We start from the raw sequence: 19,079 nt of genomic DNA, 5'->3' as shown, positions 1-19,079 counted from the left end.
ATGAACGTTTATTGAGATCTATCAAGTTAAAGAGACTTATCTATATACGAAAAAGTAGTATTTGGAAACATGTGGCTCTTTTATAGATCAAAAAGGGAAACATGGAGGCACGAGAACTTATTTTCTAAAAAGGCGCACACTGACAAAAAAAGGAAATTTAATAAAGGGAAATGTATGTAAACAAACAAGAGTAAGTGAATGAAAAAGACGATTTAGAGGAAATGGCAAGGAAGAAGGAAAATAAAAAGGGAATTGGGGTGAGAGAAAGGTGAAGTGTGAACTAGGGGGGAAATAAAAGGTGGGAGAGTAGAGAGTGTAGCAAAACAGAACTGCAGGAGCGTGCGTAGCACGGGGGCCCAATTAGACCCCACCGCCGTCGGCTTGCTAACCAACCGGGATACGCCCCGGCACGCTTATTACTCATTCGGACACGCCACTTTATTCGAGTATGCGCTTACCCGACGGTAGCTCGGACTTAGTCCATGCACAATGGCCGCGATCGACCCCAGGGGCCTTTTTATTGCTGTGTTCTCCACGCATCCGGCAACCCACTTTGCTCTTCGCTTTCTGCCACAAAAACCGCATTCCAATTTCCGCTCTAATCGTGGCATTCTGATCAAACATCTGGATTTATGCAGATGTTTCCAGACCCGATTCCTGTCTTCTGCGTTCTACAGGGAAAAACAAAAAAGATAGAGATGTGTTTTCTGCGACCGAAATTAGGCGAGAAATTCTTTCACACCGTTAGCGAATTCTTTAGGGTTGTATTTTTTCTAGGACAGGAAGGTAGTATTAGGATTGAAGAGACTTCTTGATCTGTTGCTTGAATGTGAAAGGAATTTCCCATTTTTTGGAGAAAAATACAAAATATAATAGCAAATTGAAATTGTGGTTATGATTTATTTCTATTTATGATCATTATGTACAGTATTATACTGTGATGTTTGTAGAAGTGCTTTTATTTTGAAATACATTTTTCTTTATTAATTTCAGACCAAATGTGCAAGTATTCTTCATGGAATCTATAACTCTAGCATACACGCATACATTACAACTGTTATGAATTATGATAATAATCTCTACTGTTTCATAAGTACTTGTGGTACACATGTTGATCTCACGTTGGTGATTTATGCACTGTACACGGTAATACGTGTGAAAATATGCATTTTAATTATGGTGTTCATAGATCAATTTCATTTTTATAAGTATTTTAATGAAGTCCTGATAATTGAAATAAAAACTGAAGAAACAATACGTATTATTAAAACTTTGAGAAAGCACAAGTGTTTATTATAGTTAGAAATATATTTTAAATAATTATAAGATAGCATTAAATGTAGATCCTATACATGTACAATATTTTTTACATTAACATTTTTTAGATTTAAGTTACAATTTTTCACATTTTTTTGCAGGATTATGAAATTATTTATCAAATGAGTGCCTTTTTAAATAATAATTTCGAAACTATAATAAAATGAGTGAAATTTTAGATTGGATGTGAATATTTATTCGTTAGTAAAACTTAACAAAATTTTTTTATTTCTTAACGAAGATTTGCATTTTTGACATTCCTGATTAAAAAATTCAGTTTAATTTGTATAACTTAATGAAATTAACCTTTTATCTCTATTTAGAGTTTCAAAAAGAAAATTCAATGCGAATCTTATCTCATACCATTCTAATATCAAGCTATCTCAAATATTACAAACTTATACGTTCTCTTTTGTTAATCATCTTAAACACATCATTAATTTTTATGATAATTGTCTTGAACAGGACATCATTACAAGAATTAGAAAAATATCGTTTAGATAATAAAAATAGAAATTTATTAAAAATGTTGTGGTATTATGACCAAACATGAATAAATACATAATAATTACATAATTGTTCTTATCTATTTTTTAGATCTGAATTTTTATGCGGAGTATCTTTGCATATTTGAATTAGGGAATTCTTGTGGATTATGTTGTTTCTGGTACAATTATACAATTTCATGATACAAGTTCCATAAGTATTCCATCAATAATATGGAAATTCTGAATTTATTTGTGGTAAAATATAAAATATAGAACTGAATGGAAAATGCCATCTGAAGCTTTGCATTTCATGGATCATAACAGATAAAAAAACGCAGGGTATCAAAACGTTGCAAACAGTTGACAACTAGATTATGCAACAAATGAAAATGATCTATTCCACAATATTTTGATGCAATTTTTAAGATGAATTTGATACTTTGGCATTTTGTGTAAATCGAATTATATTTTTCAATGAATTTTAACGTCTGAATTATGTGATTTCATTAAGAATGCCATTCGGAATATGCAAGATTACAAGATAATCTGGGATAAATGCTGTGTTTGAAGTTACATTTCAAGCACAAGGCGAAATATTTATTTTCATGCTAAAAATCACCTGAATCGCTGAATTTCATGGGAAAACTGTATGAACTATTATCTTTCTATACAATTATTCTCATAACTATATAGGGTTAAATTTGAAGTTTAATGTTATCTCCAATATGACAATGGTACCTGCATTATGGGATTTAAGAGATGAGAACCTTTGCTAAAAAGGATGAGACGAAGAATACTGTCTGTAATATTATTCCATAGATAATTTTATGAAAGTATCGAATTTCATTTGGAATGCGTAACATATAAAATTGTATGCGAGTTGTCTATGAAATGTGTTGCGTATTCGAAATATGCAGTTTTAGGTAGAATGCGATTTGAGAATTAATGTTACATAAATACCACCTGAAAATAGATGATCAATACCTTGGGATGTAAGTGATTTTATGTTAAATATACTATCTGAAATATAACACTTTATCGGTAGTTTCTGAAAATTAAAGTTTCAAGAATAGAAAGTTAGAACACCATCAGAAATATTAAATAATGCCTGCCTTGAATGTAAAAAAATTATTGTTAGTCAAAGCATTTAATTCATAGTCAGGGGCACACATGGTTTATTTAAGAAGTTTTTAAGGAAGAAGAACGTGGGTCAAATAGATTATTATAGAAGATACCCTGGATAGCGAGAGCTATAGTGGGACCATTGGTACCAGTTGGGTACCATTCGAGATTCATAATTTCATCTAGATTATCATCTAATAAATGAAGATTCATGTCGGCTACCACCTGAAAATCAAATTCTAACCCGGGCCCCCCTTCTGACTCTAGAATTCATACCCATCAATAACCTTTTTCAATCACATCTTTCCACCTGGACACCAAAGTCTCCATTTCCTTTTGAAGCCTTTTGATCTCTCATTATGCTCATCACTGACGTAGACCTCTTTGCTCATTCAGTCGACCACGTTGTCCAAATGCCCATATTAATCGATCCTACTCGTGAATACGTAAACACCATAAAACATAGCCAATTCGATCTTGTCGACAGGTAGCTTACCGAGTGATCAAAGTACGATCCATCGTCTGCAAGACGAAGGCAGTGTGATCTCACTCTCGGGAGCCAGCAGCCAACCAGTCGGCCAGTCAGCCGCGAGACAAGAAGCGAGGGAGGAGAGGACACTCTGAGGCAGTGTGCGAGGGGCCAAGAAAGAGTTAGAGCGACTCGGAGTGCCAAAAGAGAGACTGAGGAAGAAAAGAGAGACAGACTTGTTAGCCGGTGGAGGGAGAGACTTGAGGCGATAGACAGAAAGTATAGTCAACCAACGAAGGAGCGGTGGGAATTTATAAGGATGTTCGCGATAATGCCGATGGAGACAGAGGGGCACGGCAGGGAGTTCGGCCGGCGGCAGAAGATGCGAGCCAAGTGCACTGTCGAGTTCGTCTGCAAGTACTGCCAGCGACGCTTTACCAAACCCTACAACCTGATGATCCACGAGCGCAGTCACAAGGACGACGTGACCTTCTCCTGCGAGGTCTGCGGCAAGTCCTTCAAGCGGCAGGACAACCTCAAACAACACAGGTACTGTCAACTACTATCGAGATAGCCCAGCTTTAAAAGAAAATCCGAGATTGAGGAGATTCTTGCGGCGGCGTTGTTGGGTCGCTGGAACCATCCCCTATTCTAGTTTTAAAATAGTTTATTCAATTATTTGTACTAGTTTTTTTTTTTGCATATGGAATTTCATTTTCTGTAAATATGAGTTTGAGTTTGGTACCGGGAGTTGCACGCCGTCGCATGGAGTTCTGATGTGCTCGGCAATGACGGTTTGAGAGTGATAAGTGGGACAGAGTGGAAAAAAGAGTTAAGAGTGGATAATATATGAAAGAGTGTATAATAATCGGTGGAAGACTGGATAATCAGTAGGATAGTTGTGTCTGTTAGTAGACTTGAGTTCCAGTTGATAAGGGAGAACAATTATTTGGTGATTTTGTGTATTTTTTATTAATTTGGATTGATTTGAACTAAATTTTTGGTAAGGATTGAGTAGCGGTTTAAGATTGGATAATAGATCGACCTCCCTTAACTGAACTTACGGCTCAGTAGAAAAAATTGGGAATTTACCAAAGCTTGTTTTTTATGTCGATTTTAATGCCGTTTTTGGAATTAATAAGAAAAAATTAAACTGATTAAATATAAAATGTTGAACAAAGATTTCGAATACCTCCTTTACAAAATTTCGACAAAGCCACAAGTATTAATTTCTTATTTAATCCGCATAATGCTGCTGTTGCAAACTTTTCTACATCTTATCAGACTTTGTGAACATTTTGATTTTTTTAAAATGTTTTGGCACTGCATACTACGTATTTTTTAAATTAGTTTAACTTAGTTTTCAATTAGATTTTCTGGATAAATATTGAGTATTTTTTGGCATTAGGATTATATTAGGTAGCCATATGAAAATATTCTGCATATCAAAGCTACTAAAAAAAATTGTTTGTCTTCAAATGTGAAAAATGTGTTTTGTAAAAATGTGAAATGCTAAGATCTGATTTTAATGAAGAAAGAACAAAAGTCAAGTAAATAATTTTAGTTAATATCAAGTTCATTTAGTCCATTTTTTTAAAGATACAAAGTACTCATTTCGTAGCATTTTTCAACTTATCGGTTTTTAAAAAAAATTTTAATCAAATGGAAATTAAAAAATCAACGACCAGAGTTTTGTGAATAAATTACTTCTCATCACTTTTCTTTATCTAAATTAGTTAAAAATGACTAATTAAAAAGAAAAAAGTAATGACTAGTGAAAGTTCTTTTAAATTTAACGTTTAAATTATGTTATGAAATGAATGAATCAGTGAAATTATTTGGAATTTACATTAATAATTAACCAAACTCCAAATTAAAATGATTAAAGAGTCCTAATACAATCCTGATTTATTTATTTGGTATAGACACTGTCTTAATTTCGATTAATTTGTCATTGTCAGCACACATTTGAATTAATTTGTATTGATTTGTATCAGTTGAAACTACTTTAAATTAATGTACATTAATTTGTACGAATCTGTACCAAGTAGACTCTATTATCCACTCTTCGCTGGTCTTCATATTTTACCCCAGTTTTCTAAAATCTAACAATTTTTTCCTTTATATACAGAATGTCATTTGTGAATAGATTGTTAGACCCTCAACCCAGAAAAAAGAGTTTTTAGTTCAATTAATAAGATGGAATTCCGCTTTAGGATTTGTTGTCGGATATAGTAATGATCTTGATCAATGATAAATTCTTTTCTTGAATTTGTTTTTCTTTCATGATTAATTTGACTTGCGATCGAACAGACTTTTTGTTCTCTATAATTAAAATTTAAGTGTTTGATCTTTGAAGTCGAAAAATATAAAAAAAATATACACATATATACTAATTTGTTCAATGCAGTCTTTGGAAATTTTCAGTTTTTCGAGGTTATTCGGGGATTTTAGTGGATAATACAATTTAAAAAATTAAAATTTTTTTATTTTCCAATCGCTTAAATTAATAAAACAATTTTAATCCAAATTATTGAATAAATAATATTATAAGAATTTGAAGATTTTTCTATCAAAGAATTCCTCTTTCTATAAAGCTCGAAAAGTTTCTTGCAGTGAAGAACTTTTTTTCTGGGTTAAAATAAAAACTACTTAAAATAGTCAAGACCCACACGAAGCGACTGATGATCGTCTGAAGTAAAATATAAATGATAGTACAGTAGGTAAAAACGAATTGAATTAATTTCAATTTTAATTTTGTCGACGCACACATAAAACTCCCGTTTACAATGACAATTGATTAAACGTAAAATAGCAGCAAGATCGATAGACCTGGTATAAGAACCGGTTAAACAACTCTTTTTTTCTTTCTTTTTTTTTGTAAATTGAAATTAGCTCTCCTGCATTGTGAAGAATTATTTCCTGTCGACAAAAGCAACATAAAGGCTAGCCGCAGTCCCGAAATTTAAATAGAGGAAAGCTGACACTGTCCAGTCTGAAACATCTTTTTTCATTCGTGTAAACTTCGCAACTTCTCGCCATCATCCATCACTTTTTTTTTATTCGATACAATCTTTACTAGTCTTTCTTATAGTTTCGAAATTAAGGACACGAGAGACTTTTTTTCATTTGCTTTTTTCAATGCTATTTTCCACCATTTAAGAATGACTCCTTTTAACTTAAACATTTGAATACATCTCTACTTATATCTTAAATAATTACAAAGACGTGTTTATTAGTGGAGAGTTAGGTATATAACTATAAATCAACGATCCTCTTAAGATTGGATAGATCGAATCAAAAATCTTTTCATACCGGTTCAATACACGTGACGTTATGTGAGCATAAAACCTGTCGGTTGCCACTGAATCGGGAAAATTTATTATAATATCGAGTACCTGTTGCACATTCAAAGCTGCCTACTGTTAGCAAACAGAAATCATCTTGCGTTCCCAAGGTAAACTCCACCGTACAAATAACCGATCTTGTATCCATGATAAACTTTGATAACCCTTTTATCTATTTTTTGATCATCAGTCTTCGTGTGAGTCCTTTTACCGAATGGGCTAATAACGATTTAACATAATTTAGAAGTTAAGGGTGTCTGGTGGTAGGCTTGTGATTCCATACAATCAAAACCTTTATATTATAACTATTTCTTAACCATTTTTATAATTCTCTACAAAATTTAAATCCAAGAGTAACTTTCATTTATTTTTTTCTATTAAAAAAATATACATTTTTACAATGTGGATTTTATAGTATGAATTCGCACGCCTACCAATCGAAGGAGTACAAATAGAATGAATTGCACATGCACGAACATTGCACAATTAATTACTTCTTAATGGAAAATAACGGTCTCTTCTGGAATGATCAGCATGAGAACTTTATAACATGACTACATTTAAGACTTTGTGAGAATCCTTTCCTTCGGGTCGCACAAACCTTTACGAACCAATGTTCATTTCACTTTTAACACAGTCTCGAATTTCAACTTATATACATATTCCAAAATCTATAAAAAAGTTAAAGAAATATTTCAAAAAGAGAAACACTAAGAGAGATCCGTGATTTTCTTCCATGACATGAGTGAGAGTCACCCTAAATTTTTTTCATGTCAGACAATTACCTTTCACCATCTGCTCTAAACTTTTTCATTAAATTGAATCTTTTTATTAATCTACTGAATTGACTTCCTCAGATTTTAGCAGTGCACCAAAATTACTTCCTCCCTAAATTAATCGCATAGTCTATAAAAATGGTAATAACTTCTTCAAGAGAAATTTCCCCCCTCTGTGTATTCTTCGAGTAACTACTATTTTTTAAATAATTTAAGGTGGCTCTCTGAATTTCAATCTTTTAAAAATCTTCAATTTTGAATTCGCGACTAGAAGTTATTTTTAACAAAAAATAAATCTTCGATGGTGGTTACTAATGGATACATTGTATGTAATGGCGGTGGTCTTGTTTTCTGTTCTGTTGTAGATGTGGGTGGCGGTGAGCGGGAGCTCTGAACCTCCTGCCTTCACGCACACAAAAAATGCACTCTTCTCTGATCTCCCTAATTTCCCCGCAAGTCAAATTAAGAAAAAGAGTCAAAGTAGGAAAACAAGTCAAATTAAGAAAATCAAGTCAAAGAAAAAAATTGAAGAAAAGTTCAATTCTAAATCTAATTTTTGCGATACCGCCGCTTCGATTCCGCCCACACCCCTCCCAGCATGCCCCTCTGCACTTTATACTAACACGCACTCTCAATATATGAATGAAGAAAAAAAAGAGTGAAAGAGAAAGTGAAACTGTTTCCCCAAGATGAGTACAGACAGCACACATCCTCACCTTCCAATTTCGACGATCTCTGTTCCAGGAGCATACACTCCGTTCCCTACAAGGGCTCCAACGGCTACTCAAATGGCTATTCGAATGGCTACTCTAGGTACTAGAAGCCATCCAGCCATCCCAACAACTCCGTAGATTTGTTTTTTCAATATGTAGATTTTTAAATATCCTAACCCCTCTTCCCTCAATCCCTAATCCTTAATCCTTTATTCCACTTTCCCAACAATCCCTTTAGTCAGACGCGCAAAAATGCAAAAAAACTAAACAAAAAACAGATCTGCCTCAAAAGAGGTTGTTCCAAATCGAGCGCTCTTGCTAGTCCAGCAGTCCTTCATTTGTTTGTGATCCTTTTCTTGGAATCATCCTTAATTTTTGAGTCATTATTATTTTTTGAGTAATCCATTCATATCCTTATCCTATTTTTCTCCTATTATCCCTAAATATCATCCATCTGCTACACCGATCCTCCGCTTCGTACCAGATTTATCTAATGCCGAACCCTTTACGAGTCCCGGAACTCGATGCAGCGAGGTTCGACCTTCATGGAGTCGTGCAACATCCAACAGCTGAGTTCACCGTAAACGCGGTACGAACAGACATCCGGAGGAGAAAAGAAGAGACTGAAGATACTTTTCCTAAAGGGCGATTTTCTGTTTGTAAAACTGCGAATCAGTTCTCTTTCTGGGGAGCTTGATCCTGAAAGACATTCCATCAAGATTCGTCACTTGTTACTATTTTGTAAATTAAATTTTTTTCGAAACGTAAATGTAAAAAATTCCATGTCGTATAGAGAATTGGAGAGGATGAGCTTCGTTTTTAAGTTCACTCAATCAGGTGTTTTATTTAATACGTTTCGGGTATTTTCTTTCTTCACCATGTTTGATAGACCTATGGTGCCATCTTTAGATCAGTTGATAACATTACTTATTTTTGGCAACACCGTTGGTACGATTTTAAAATGATTATGGATCCACTTTCTGATGCTGAAAATAAGATTTTTAACAGTGTTCTGATATCATCAGTTATGTTATCATCTGGACCACCGATAAAAACTATTTATTCACAAAAATTATTGTCCTGAAACTTGCTGTTAGCAAAAATTCACTTGAAGGAAGACGGAACCTATTTCTTGACTAAGACACATTAGTTTGGAATTCTACTGGTAACCAGAGCAATATTTCATCATCTGAAGAGAGTGGACTACTTGGACATCCTGGAATATCTGTAAACGAAGCTGACAAACTCATCACCATATACTGAATTTGTACTAAATCCCACTTTCACTAATCTAGAAATTGGCACCATCAACTTTTAATCAAGGGAATTACATTTTATTGCTATAAAATCAGGACAGTCTTCCCCGACTTCACGTACTCATCATCTTAAATCCTCATCGGCAAAAGCAAGACCATTTGGGCCAACTAGACCATCTATAATTAAATCTAGGATACCTTGCATCATTTACCATCTATCGTCAAACAAAGGAGCAACCCAATTTATAGCTATCAGCATATTTTTTTAATGATTATTCTACTCGGTATTCCAAATCACCATGTGGATAAGCCAGAATATCTAAAATTAAGGAAAATTTTGTTTAGTTAAAATTTAATCGTCTAAAACTGAATCTGAGCAACCATCACTTTGGAATCATCGTCACCATCCTTAAAGAAACAACGCAATTTTTGACTTCCAAAGAAGATCTATCCTAATTTCCTACTATCCAGTAGTGAAAAATACCATCTATACCAGCCCGACCATCTCTAATTAAGACCGAGTTTGCATTTTTGAACTTGGTACCATCGACTATAGGAACAACAGCTACAGAAACCAATTCTTAACGATGAGAACAACTACTCTGAACAAATTTGCTATTCATCACTTAAAATACTATATTTGACAACTATATCATCTCTTTCAGACCTTGAAAACTTGGTCTAATTTCAATTGAACAAAGAAATCTCTTCCTTTACAAAATTGTAGATCTTCTTTGTATTAAAAAGGGGTGGTAACAAAAAGGCTTGGTACTCCTCCAGGCTGATGTCCTAAATTGGACTACATAATAATGGCCTCCTGGAGATGGTGAACAAGCTACCGAAGTATAGTGAAGTTTGCTACTGTGGACCACGCCCAGGCCCCGGGCGACATCCTCTTCTGTACCCAACCATCTATCGGAAGCTGGGGCTACCTAAAGTGGAAACAAATGGGGTAAGAGATGCTGATGTAGGAAACAAAGCCGCGAATAAATTTATCCCTCGTTCTTCGGTACCAGCTGACCTTGGACACCGGGAAAGTCGATGTCGAGATACACATGTCGAAAGCTAAGCATGTCTCATGGCTTCCAATGGATTTAACCGCAAGCAGAGTGTCACTTCAATTTCGGCCGGTCTCCACAAACTGACGAGCACCAGGATCGGCGTAGACATCGAGCTCGATCAAGCGGAATGGCACAAATAATTAATTGCATTTATAAGCTCGAACAAGAACGAATGGGTCCGATCATGTTCGCAGTAGGTCCTCCCCGATTCTCTTGCGACATTTTAGCGATCGTTTCGTCGACCCACCCGGTCTCTGACCTCCACGATTCGACCCCCCCCCCCCCCAAGGCGCCAATATCTGGATAAAGTTTTAATTTTTTTTAAAAATTATTTATTTCTTTTTTTGAGTTGTAGTCAGCACCGGATTTAAGGAACCAAATTAATTTTGTTGGCCCTCCCACTGTCACGTGGAAAGTGAACAAGATTCAAAGTGCAAAACCGGTTCCTTTTCTACTTTTTCACCCTTTCTGTTCTCGATCAGAATAATCCAACAGGAAGGGGAAAAAATGGTGTCTTATTTATTTCTGATCTTACGTCGATTTTTCTTCATGCTTTCCTTAGCATCGAGGAATAAAAATTTAGGACATTTTAAAAATTTTATGCTATTTAAGAAGTTTTCTCGTACTGAAACACAGAATCGTAAGAATGAGCAAATTTAAAATTTAAATTAAAAAATTCATGCAAAATTGTAAAAGAGTCAAATATGTAATGTCTTTCCTAATACAATGCCAAAATCAGACTTTTCCTTAAACTATTGAATTTATTGTCAACTATTTTAAACTTGGAAATGTTTCAATTTGGCTAACAGAGGCATAATCAATTGGAGAAGCAGCTATGGCGTCTCGAGGTTATCGAGACAAAAGCTTATAAGTTTGCTTGCCTTACTCGTAACACGCTTTCGGTCTAATTTGCAAATAATAAAAATGTGATCAAAAATCGTAGGATTTATTTTTCGTTAATGCGAAAAATATGTAAGTCGCTTTCTTTTCTGAGAAATCTTGAACTTCCAAAAAAATGAGACTGCAGTCGCGCTTTGTAAATAGCTTAACGTATTACTGTGTTTTTAATATTATTTTTAATAATTATTATTATATTATAAATATTACGAGCATTACGAATATTATATTATTATTATTATTATTATTATTTTATAAAGTAATAGGGATTAGTCATTTTAGCACTCGATAGGCCGCTCGATCATACCGAGTTGTACCCTAGTGTACCTAGTACTAGGAGTGATAATAATTTTATTAATTACAATTGTACATCTATTTTCACGTAAATGTCACTTTAGCATTACCACGAGCCAATTAGAAATTCAGAGTGAGCGCACGTGCTGTGTGATGATGTTTCGTTGATCTTTAAAAAAGAAAAAACGAATGTCCGCGTGTGTTTTTGGTTCGTCGTTGTATATTGCGGTTGCGTTCAGTACCAACCTGTCAATAAATTTGACCAGTCGTACAAGAAATTGACGTTCATTTTATTTTTACCTATCCTTTTCATTATTCTCCTTTAACATTCCTTTCATCTTCACATACTATTATTTATTAATTCTCGTATTTAAAAAAAATCATTGAGAAAACTATAATCAGTTTTCGATTATCTGCTAGAAAATATTAAAATTATAAAATAGGCTTTTTTCATGTTCAGAAAATATTAAAGAATTCAGAAGAATTAATAAGCAAATCATGGTTTTATGAGAAGATCACCTAAAAGTCTGCTTTGATTAAGATTTATAACTATGTTTATTATTAAGAATTTAATCTTTATTTTCAAATCCTTTAAAAGTATCTTTCAACTACTTTCCACTTTTAAGTGAAAATTACGATATTTAAGTCTCAAGATTAAAACCATAATCAATCAATAAAAGTCTTTCAGGTAAGTAGTTCATTGTGAATTTAAGTTAAAGTTTAAAATTAAATATTTATTTTTTAAACGGTTGTTATTCGACTTTATATATTTAGAATGTTTGTCAATTAAAAATTGCATAACAATAATAATATCAATACTTACTTTAATATCAAGGGATTCAAAAATACAGTATTTCTCTGATAATAAGAGATAGCTTTTTCTAAATTGATTTATGAGATAAAAACAATTTTAACTACAGGCAGCATTTAAAAAAATAAAATATCATTTCTTTTTCGTTTAATACAATTATAATTTTATTTCATCATTGCACCATGCTTACATTTTTTCAGACTCACAACAATTTTAAACCATGGAACATCGACTTAGTAACTGGACTTAAAAATTAGTTGAATTTCAGAAAATATTTTTTATGATTCTATAAAAAAAACATTTAAACCTTCAGAATAATAATTATTTTACTAATAAATTCAAACAAAGGAAAAGTTACGTGCCAAACTGGAAATAGAAGAGTTTTAGAAAATGTTTTCCTTAAAAAATAGGACGTCATTTTTAATACATTTACCCACTTTTCAAAAATTGGCAAGAAGCAACTGTATGCAAAAATTTAATTGCAAAAAACATTGTTAGAATAAATGTTTTCTATACAATTGAAGATTTTTTCGTTAAAAATAATGTTTTTTATTTGAAACGGCATGACTAGTAATATTATTTTGATTCTTAAAATAATGAAACAAATATTTTTCTCAGAGGTCTGATTTTTGGCACGAAAACCACTACGGTGAGCCTAAATCATTTTCCACCTGAAAGTTCTTGCACTCGAGTCTTTTTTATTTTTGTTTGTTTGTGACTGAATTTGTATGCTGCAATTAAAACTGTGTAAAAGCTTAGAATAATAGAATGGGATAAATTAAAAACTGTGCGTTTTATTAAGGTTTTTGTACAGCAGGAAAGGTTATTTGTAATTCTTACCTTTTAAACGTTATAAACATTTAAATAATAATGTTCCATAATGGAAACAGAATTACAATGTATTGTAATAGAATTGGAGACATTGAAAAATGTCTTCTTTTCTCAGTTGTTTATTTGTTGTGAACAGTTTTTAAACATTTTAAATTTTTAAATAAAAAAAAGTATGGAGTCCTTTTTGAAATAAGTCAAATTAAATTCTTTATATCACATATTACAGATATTTTACATTATTTTTCAAGAAATGTTTTGTTCTATAAAAATCTGAGAAAAAACTGTTATAAAAGAATTGGAAAATTGAAAACTGTGTGTCTTTATGGAGGTTTCTATATTCCAGAAAAGTAGCAGTTAGTATATGATTGTGGTTATTGAAGATTTTTTGCAGTGGACTTTTCTTTATTGTTTATTAATTTCGACATATGTAAAATTCAATTCTATTTTTACAAATAATGTTTGTTTATTTCACAAAAGAAACTCTGTAGGATGGGGAGTTATTATCTTTCAAAGTATTTCGTAATCTTCTTTCAATTTCCTCTTAGACGTCATACTAAACAAACTAAACTAAAAACAATTTTAAAATTCGAACAAGATTTTTTTGACTTAATGACAATTTTGAATTATCACCAAGATTTTAAATTTAATTTTAAAATATTCATAAATCATCAGCAAGATACTTTCAATAAAGAAACATTGGGTTCAACAAATTTAAGGTTAACAATATGACCCAAATAGGTCGATCTAAACTATCGTACAAACTAAAAAGATACATAAGTGACATTGCTGCTTAGGTCGACTTTTTCATTGCCAAGTTTAAAAGAATCACTCTAAGCGGCAATGTCACTTACGTATCTTTTTAGTTTGTAGGGCAGTAAAAGTAAGTGACTTCGACGTGTCCAAATGATAAGGTACTATCTCGGGGAGGCCAAATGAGAAGGTGCTAACTCTCAGATACATACACTGAGAGAAGTATTTAGTGTACACTACTAAGTCATTAGTCAAAGCTACTGCACCGTTTAGTAAAATATGGACGGACTAGATATTTAGTGGAATGGACTAAACATCCGTTTAGTCAGCCCCACTAGATAGCGTTGAGTAGCCTTTACTGAATGATTCGTAGTACGCATTAGTCCTGTTTAGTAGATCACACTGTACGCTTTGCCGTTTATACTATCCCTGTTTAGTAGCCTCTACTGAACGATTCGTAGCACGCACTAATCCTGTTTAGTAGGTTCCACTGCACGCTTTGTCATTTATACTAATTCTGTTTCGTAGGTTTTATTAATCCAGCATACTGTTTAGTAGCTGCTACCACACGATCAATGAATTTTACTAGCTTTAAAATACCACATTAATAATATTGAGAACATCAGCACCCTCAACTTTGTAGCAACTTTTAATTTGGTCTCCACGAATTAGCACCTTTTCCTTTGCTTTCTCTAAAATGAATCCTTGTCATTTAGACACGTCAACTTTGAAATATTTTGGAACTTTTCCTACAAATCATGAACCTGTGATATTTTTCTTGAAAAATGCTATTATTTATTCAATAACGTATGGTTATTTCTGAGTATCTACAAAACTAAAAAAATAAAATACGTAAAAGAAAATTTTTTTTTTCATGCAGAGTGAACTGATATGACTCTTAAAGGGTTTAATTTTCATAAAAATTTTAAGAAAGTAACCAAAATTTGTTTTTAGTATTAAAATTAATTAAGTTTGTCGCTCCGTTCATAAGTTCTCTGCAATTTATAAATATTTTTATTGAAGAAACTTTTCCTCGAATATAAGACTCGCGATCAATGTGAAATTGGGAGATCATATTCATACAACGATTGAAAGTAAGTTTTGGCAATTACATTAAATTCTGGCGATTAATTTCGGTAAGATTACTTCGATGGGTTCTACGAATAATATGCTATCGTTTCGTTACCATTATGAATTAGGCCATCTTCATTTTTTATGAAATTTAGTAAACACGTAGACGTGTTAAGAGAAATAAAAATCTATAAAAATGTCTTGTTTTGAATGTTATGGGAGCCTAAATTACATTACAAACTGTAATAAAAAATACTGGAGTTTTGAATTCGTATGAAATATTTCGAAAAATAATATGTTATTTATTCCTCCTAAAAACTTAGCTCAATGAAGTTAGCCTAATTCTTATCTATAGCGGAAAATAGCCTAATATTCGCAGAGCCCGTGGATATAAAAATTTGGATTTTTTTGTAAATCACAGTCCAAAATTTTAACGAACTTGGAGAGTACGTGTTAATTTTCAATACCTCCCAATTCTCAAAATTTGAATAAAATCTGATAATTGGAAGTTAAAGGTTGAACTATTCCCTTTTTAATAAGGTTTTGGTTCCATTCGTTTTAAATAATTGTATGTATAAAAAATGTTTTAATAAATCATTTTCTCTTCTCGACCTGAATTATTCATAATAAAACACTCATAATTAATTTTGTTTATTTAGACCTCTTATCTCAAAATTTTAATCTGGAATCCAGTTCAAGTTCCATAACTCCTAGAACAACATGTTTTGGCTTGTATGTACAAGTCGAAGGTAAATTTTGCAAGATTGCTGCCACAGATGTTGCAGTCCAGTTGAGGAATGAGGAAAAGACAAAAAATGTAGAAGGAAAATTTAATGTCCTTGTTAAAGCTGCTGAAAAAGTAGGTTATACTTCAGAGTTTACACCTTACTGGTAGGTATGTGCGCACCAAGAGGAGTTCACGCGTAAGAACGGTACAGCTTGTTCAGCGAGTCGCGCCGGATCAGTGTCGCATGCAAATTACTTGCGATCAAAAATTTTATGCTGCATTCTGTTACTATCACGTTTATGCAAATAGCTACGGCTACCTTTTCATGAGTATGACCGAAAAACTTGTTTCGCATTTATTGGACTTTATGTTTGGCGGTCTTTTTACCGTTTGGCAAGCATGACTTTGAATTACGCAAGTTTATCAAAATTTCAAGAGTCTAGCGGAAATATCTTTCCGAATACCGTTTCTAATGTCAACAAAAAATCAAGGAAAATTATTTAGAAAGAGACAAGTTCTATTTCATATCAGGCTGGTTCTATACTTCAAGTCGCAGAATCTCTCAGCGATGCAAAATCACAATTTAAAAATAAGGAAATTCCATTTCTGAAGTGACACGTTGCTGATTTAACTATATAAAAATTTGTATAGAAAAAGATATCCAGTTTCGAAGAAATAGATGTGGCGCAGTTCACCATCTCCAAATGACAAATAGTCGAGCATTGGTCACAAACCGAAACAGGCTCGGCTGCGGATTGCATTGAAAAATGTAATAATTGGATTGAATAAAACATAATTCCGTGATATTGAGTTTCTGAATGCGGACGAAAAAACTTTGATCTTAAAAAGATAGCCAATTCCGAGCCAATCGTTCAAGAATTTCCAGGTTACAATTTGATAGGTTATGAAAGTCGGGTTTCGGTATAAAATACAAACAGAATTTTCTATTTTTTACAAAAATGAAAATTTGCTTCCGAAATATGTGTGTATGGGCAATTTCTACAAAACTTTTAGATTTGCAACTAAAAAAAAGTTTATTTTTTTACAGCACATTTTTCATATTTGGTACACACACTGCCACCCTCAAGAACTAATAAAAACTGTATGCGTGATTGATTTTTACCTGACGGCGTGGATATTACGCTTTAAATATCATCTTTATTGTGCGAAATTAGTGCAAAATTATACATCTCAGAGTGTACTTTTTATCGTGAAGAATAGAAATTTATTTGCTTCAAATATCAATTTCTTTTAATGTAAGATTAATGCCGTATTTTTCTTCATGAAAGTTACTCCATATATAGTTTATTTCGTAACTGCGACTTCATTTATACAATGTTTATTTTGAATGTACTTCATGTAAAACTGAAATTGTCATATCGATTGCGTTTTTGGACAAAATTTTTAAACTGTTCTAATTAACTAACAAAAGAAGTAAAATAATCTGGGTGGTCGCGATCAATTCGTCTTCATAAGAGAAACGAACTTAAAGATGAGAAATAAACAAATTTTGACGGCGTAAATTTCTTAGAACAAAATAGTACAAAATTAAATAATTAATGAAAGTTGGTCACATGTTTTCCATGGTCATGTATAGTTTGTAGAATAATAGCACATCTGTGAGATTTGAAGCTTCATTTCACATATATACCTTCTATTTTTTCCAATCATTGATACATCAAAATAGTTGAAGGCGCTCCTACAACAATTTGAAGATCTTTCAAAACTAACTGTGTGGCAAGCCTATTTTTAACATTTTCGTATTCTAATGATTTTCTGACTTCACAGATAGCTCAAATTTTTTTCAAAGCCCATGGAAAACGTTTTTTTTGTCATACCTGCCACTAAAAACGATCATATTATAGTTAAATAAATATATATATTTGTTCGGTTCGGTTTTGATTCCTTTAGAATCAAACCGAATGGCCTATGACAAAGCCACCGAACGCGTCCTCGGGTTGCGGATAGAGGGTCCCTGTACCAAGGGTTTCTGCTGAATATAGTTACAAAAATAAATAGGGAGTCACGGACAATTGTCCAGGGGTGGTCCCGAAGGAATTAACCCCCAAGCGGAGGTGTGAAAACCGTGCCGAAAGTTGAATGGCACCTGGGTGAGGTGTCTAGAACGGTGACTCTGGGATACCGGGCGACCTCTCAGAGTACGCAGCCTTATCCTTGCATACGGGGCTCTACAAGGATGGACGAACCCCTTTCCCTAGCTTCTCGTGGAACAACAATGACAACACAAAACATAGTTGTAGTAAGTGCGGTTCAAAACAACAGAACGCGCAGGGCTCCCGACAATGGGTCGGTCAACAATGCCGACCAATCTAGAGCTGGGGGAGCCAATGAAAATGAATTCAATGCGATGGATCGGCGGGATCTCATGATCTTTGGGTGGACGGAGCAACTGAATCACGACTTGCTAGACTGCTACGATGCGAGTGTGGCCCGTGAACGGGGTTACATGGCACGGCTGCATGCTCTGTGGTGCGAGAAACACCCGGAGCTATCCCACTTTTCGCAGCAACGTCTGCGAAACCATGCTGAACTACTCCGTAAAAGGGGCTATGTAAGCGGAACGCCTCCTCTACCACAGCTAGAACAAGCCGGCAACAAAGAAAGAGAGGCGACACTAAGACCAACCGCGGGCAGGCATCCAATAGATGAAGAGCGATGCTTTACGACCCGCAGAAACATCCACACCAAGATTTCTCTCAAGCCTAAAGCTCTGGCTGAAATGGATGACGAGCTTCGTGGACATTTTTCCGGTGAATCCGACCTCTGGACTATCAATTATTGTGTGTATAATGCAGCGATAGCTTTGGCCGATGCGAACCGTAAAACAAAACCAACGGCTGATCATAAGACCAAAAGACGAATGCATCAACTTGCCATAAAGATAGGCTGGGCAAGACAGTACGCGTCCTGCATTCAGTGTGTGATTGACTACATCGCATCTGGCAGGAATTTTACCGCCAAGGTTCGAAAGTTCGCGTGCGAACTCCGGACCCGTTATCACACACTTAACAAGTCAAAGCTGCTGACCATCAGGTAGCATATTGTTGAGAGAATCCGGATACTATCTGACGCTAAGAGAAGTCTAGAGCGGAGGGAGAGATGGGTCAGAGAAAATCAACAGTTTCTCT

General features: G+C 33.8%; 1 protein-coding gene across 2 annotated transcripts in view; it reads left to right on the top strand.

The window, feature by feature from the left end:
* The window catches only part of LOC117181822 (protein drumstick), a 13,889-nt gene extending 1,871 nt beyond the window's left edge, over window positions 1-12,018 (top strand). The window contains exons 2-3 of one of the 2 annotated variants that reach the window (XM_033374811.1): window positions 3,415-3,945; window positions 8,264-12,018. In XM_033374811.1, coding sequence (XP_033230702.1) covers window positions 3,716-3,945; window positions 8,264-8,339 — 306 coding nt within the window. In that variant the 5' untranslated portion in view covers window positions 3,415-3,715 and the 3' untranslated portion in view covers window positions 8,340-12,018. The other variant, XM_033374812.1, reaches the window with a different exon arrangement.
* Window positions 12,019-19,079: the final 7,061 nt, after the last annotated feature.

Source organism: Belonocnema kinseyi, chromosome 10 (assembly GCF_010883055.1).
Source record: "Belonocnema kinseyi isolate 2016_QV_RU_SX_M_011 chromosome 10, B_treatae_v1, whole genome shotgun sequence".
Classification (NCBI taxonomy): Eukaryota; Metazoa; Arthropoda; class Insecta; order Hymenoptera; family Cynipidae; genus Belonocnema; species Belonocnema kinseyi.
This window is presented reverse-complemented; position numbering and strand designations above follow the sequence as displayed.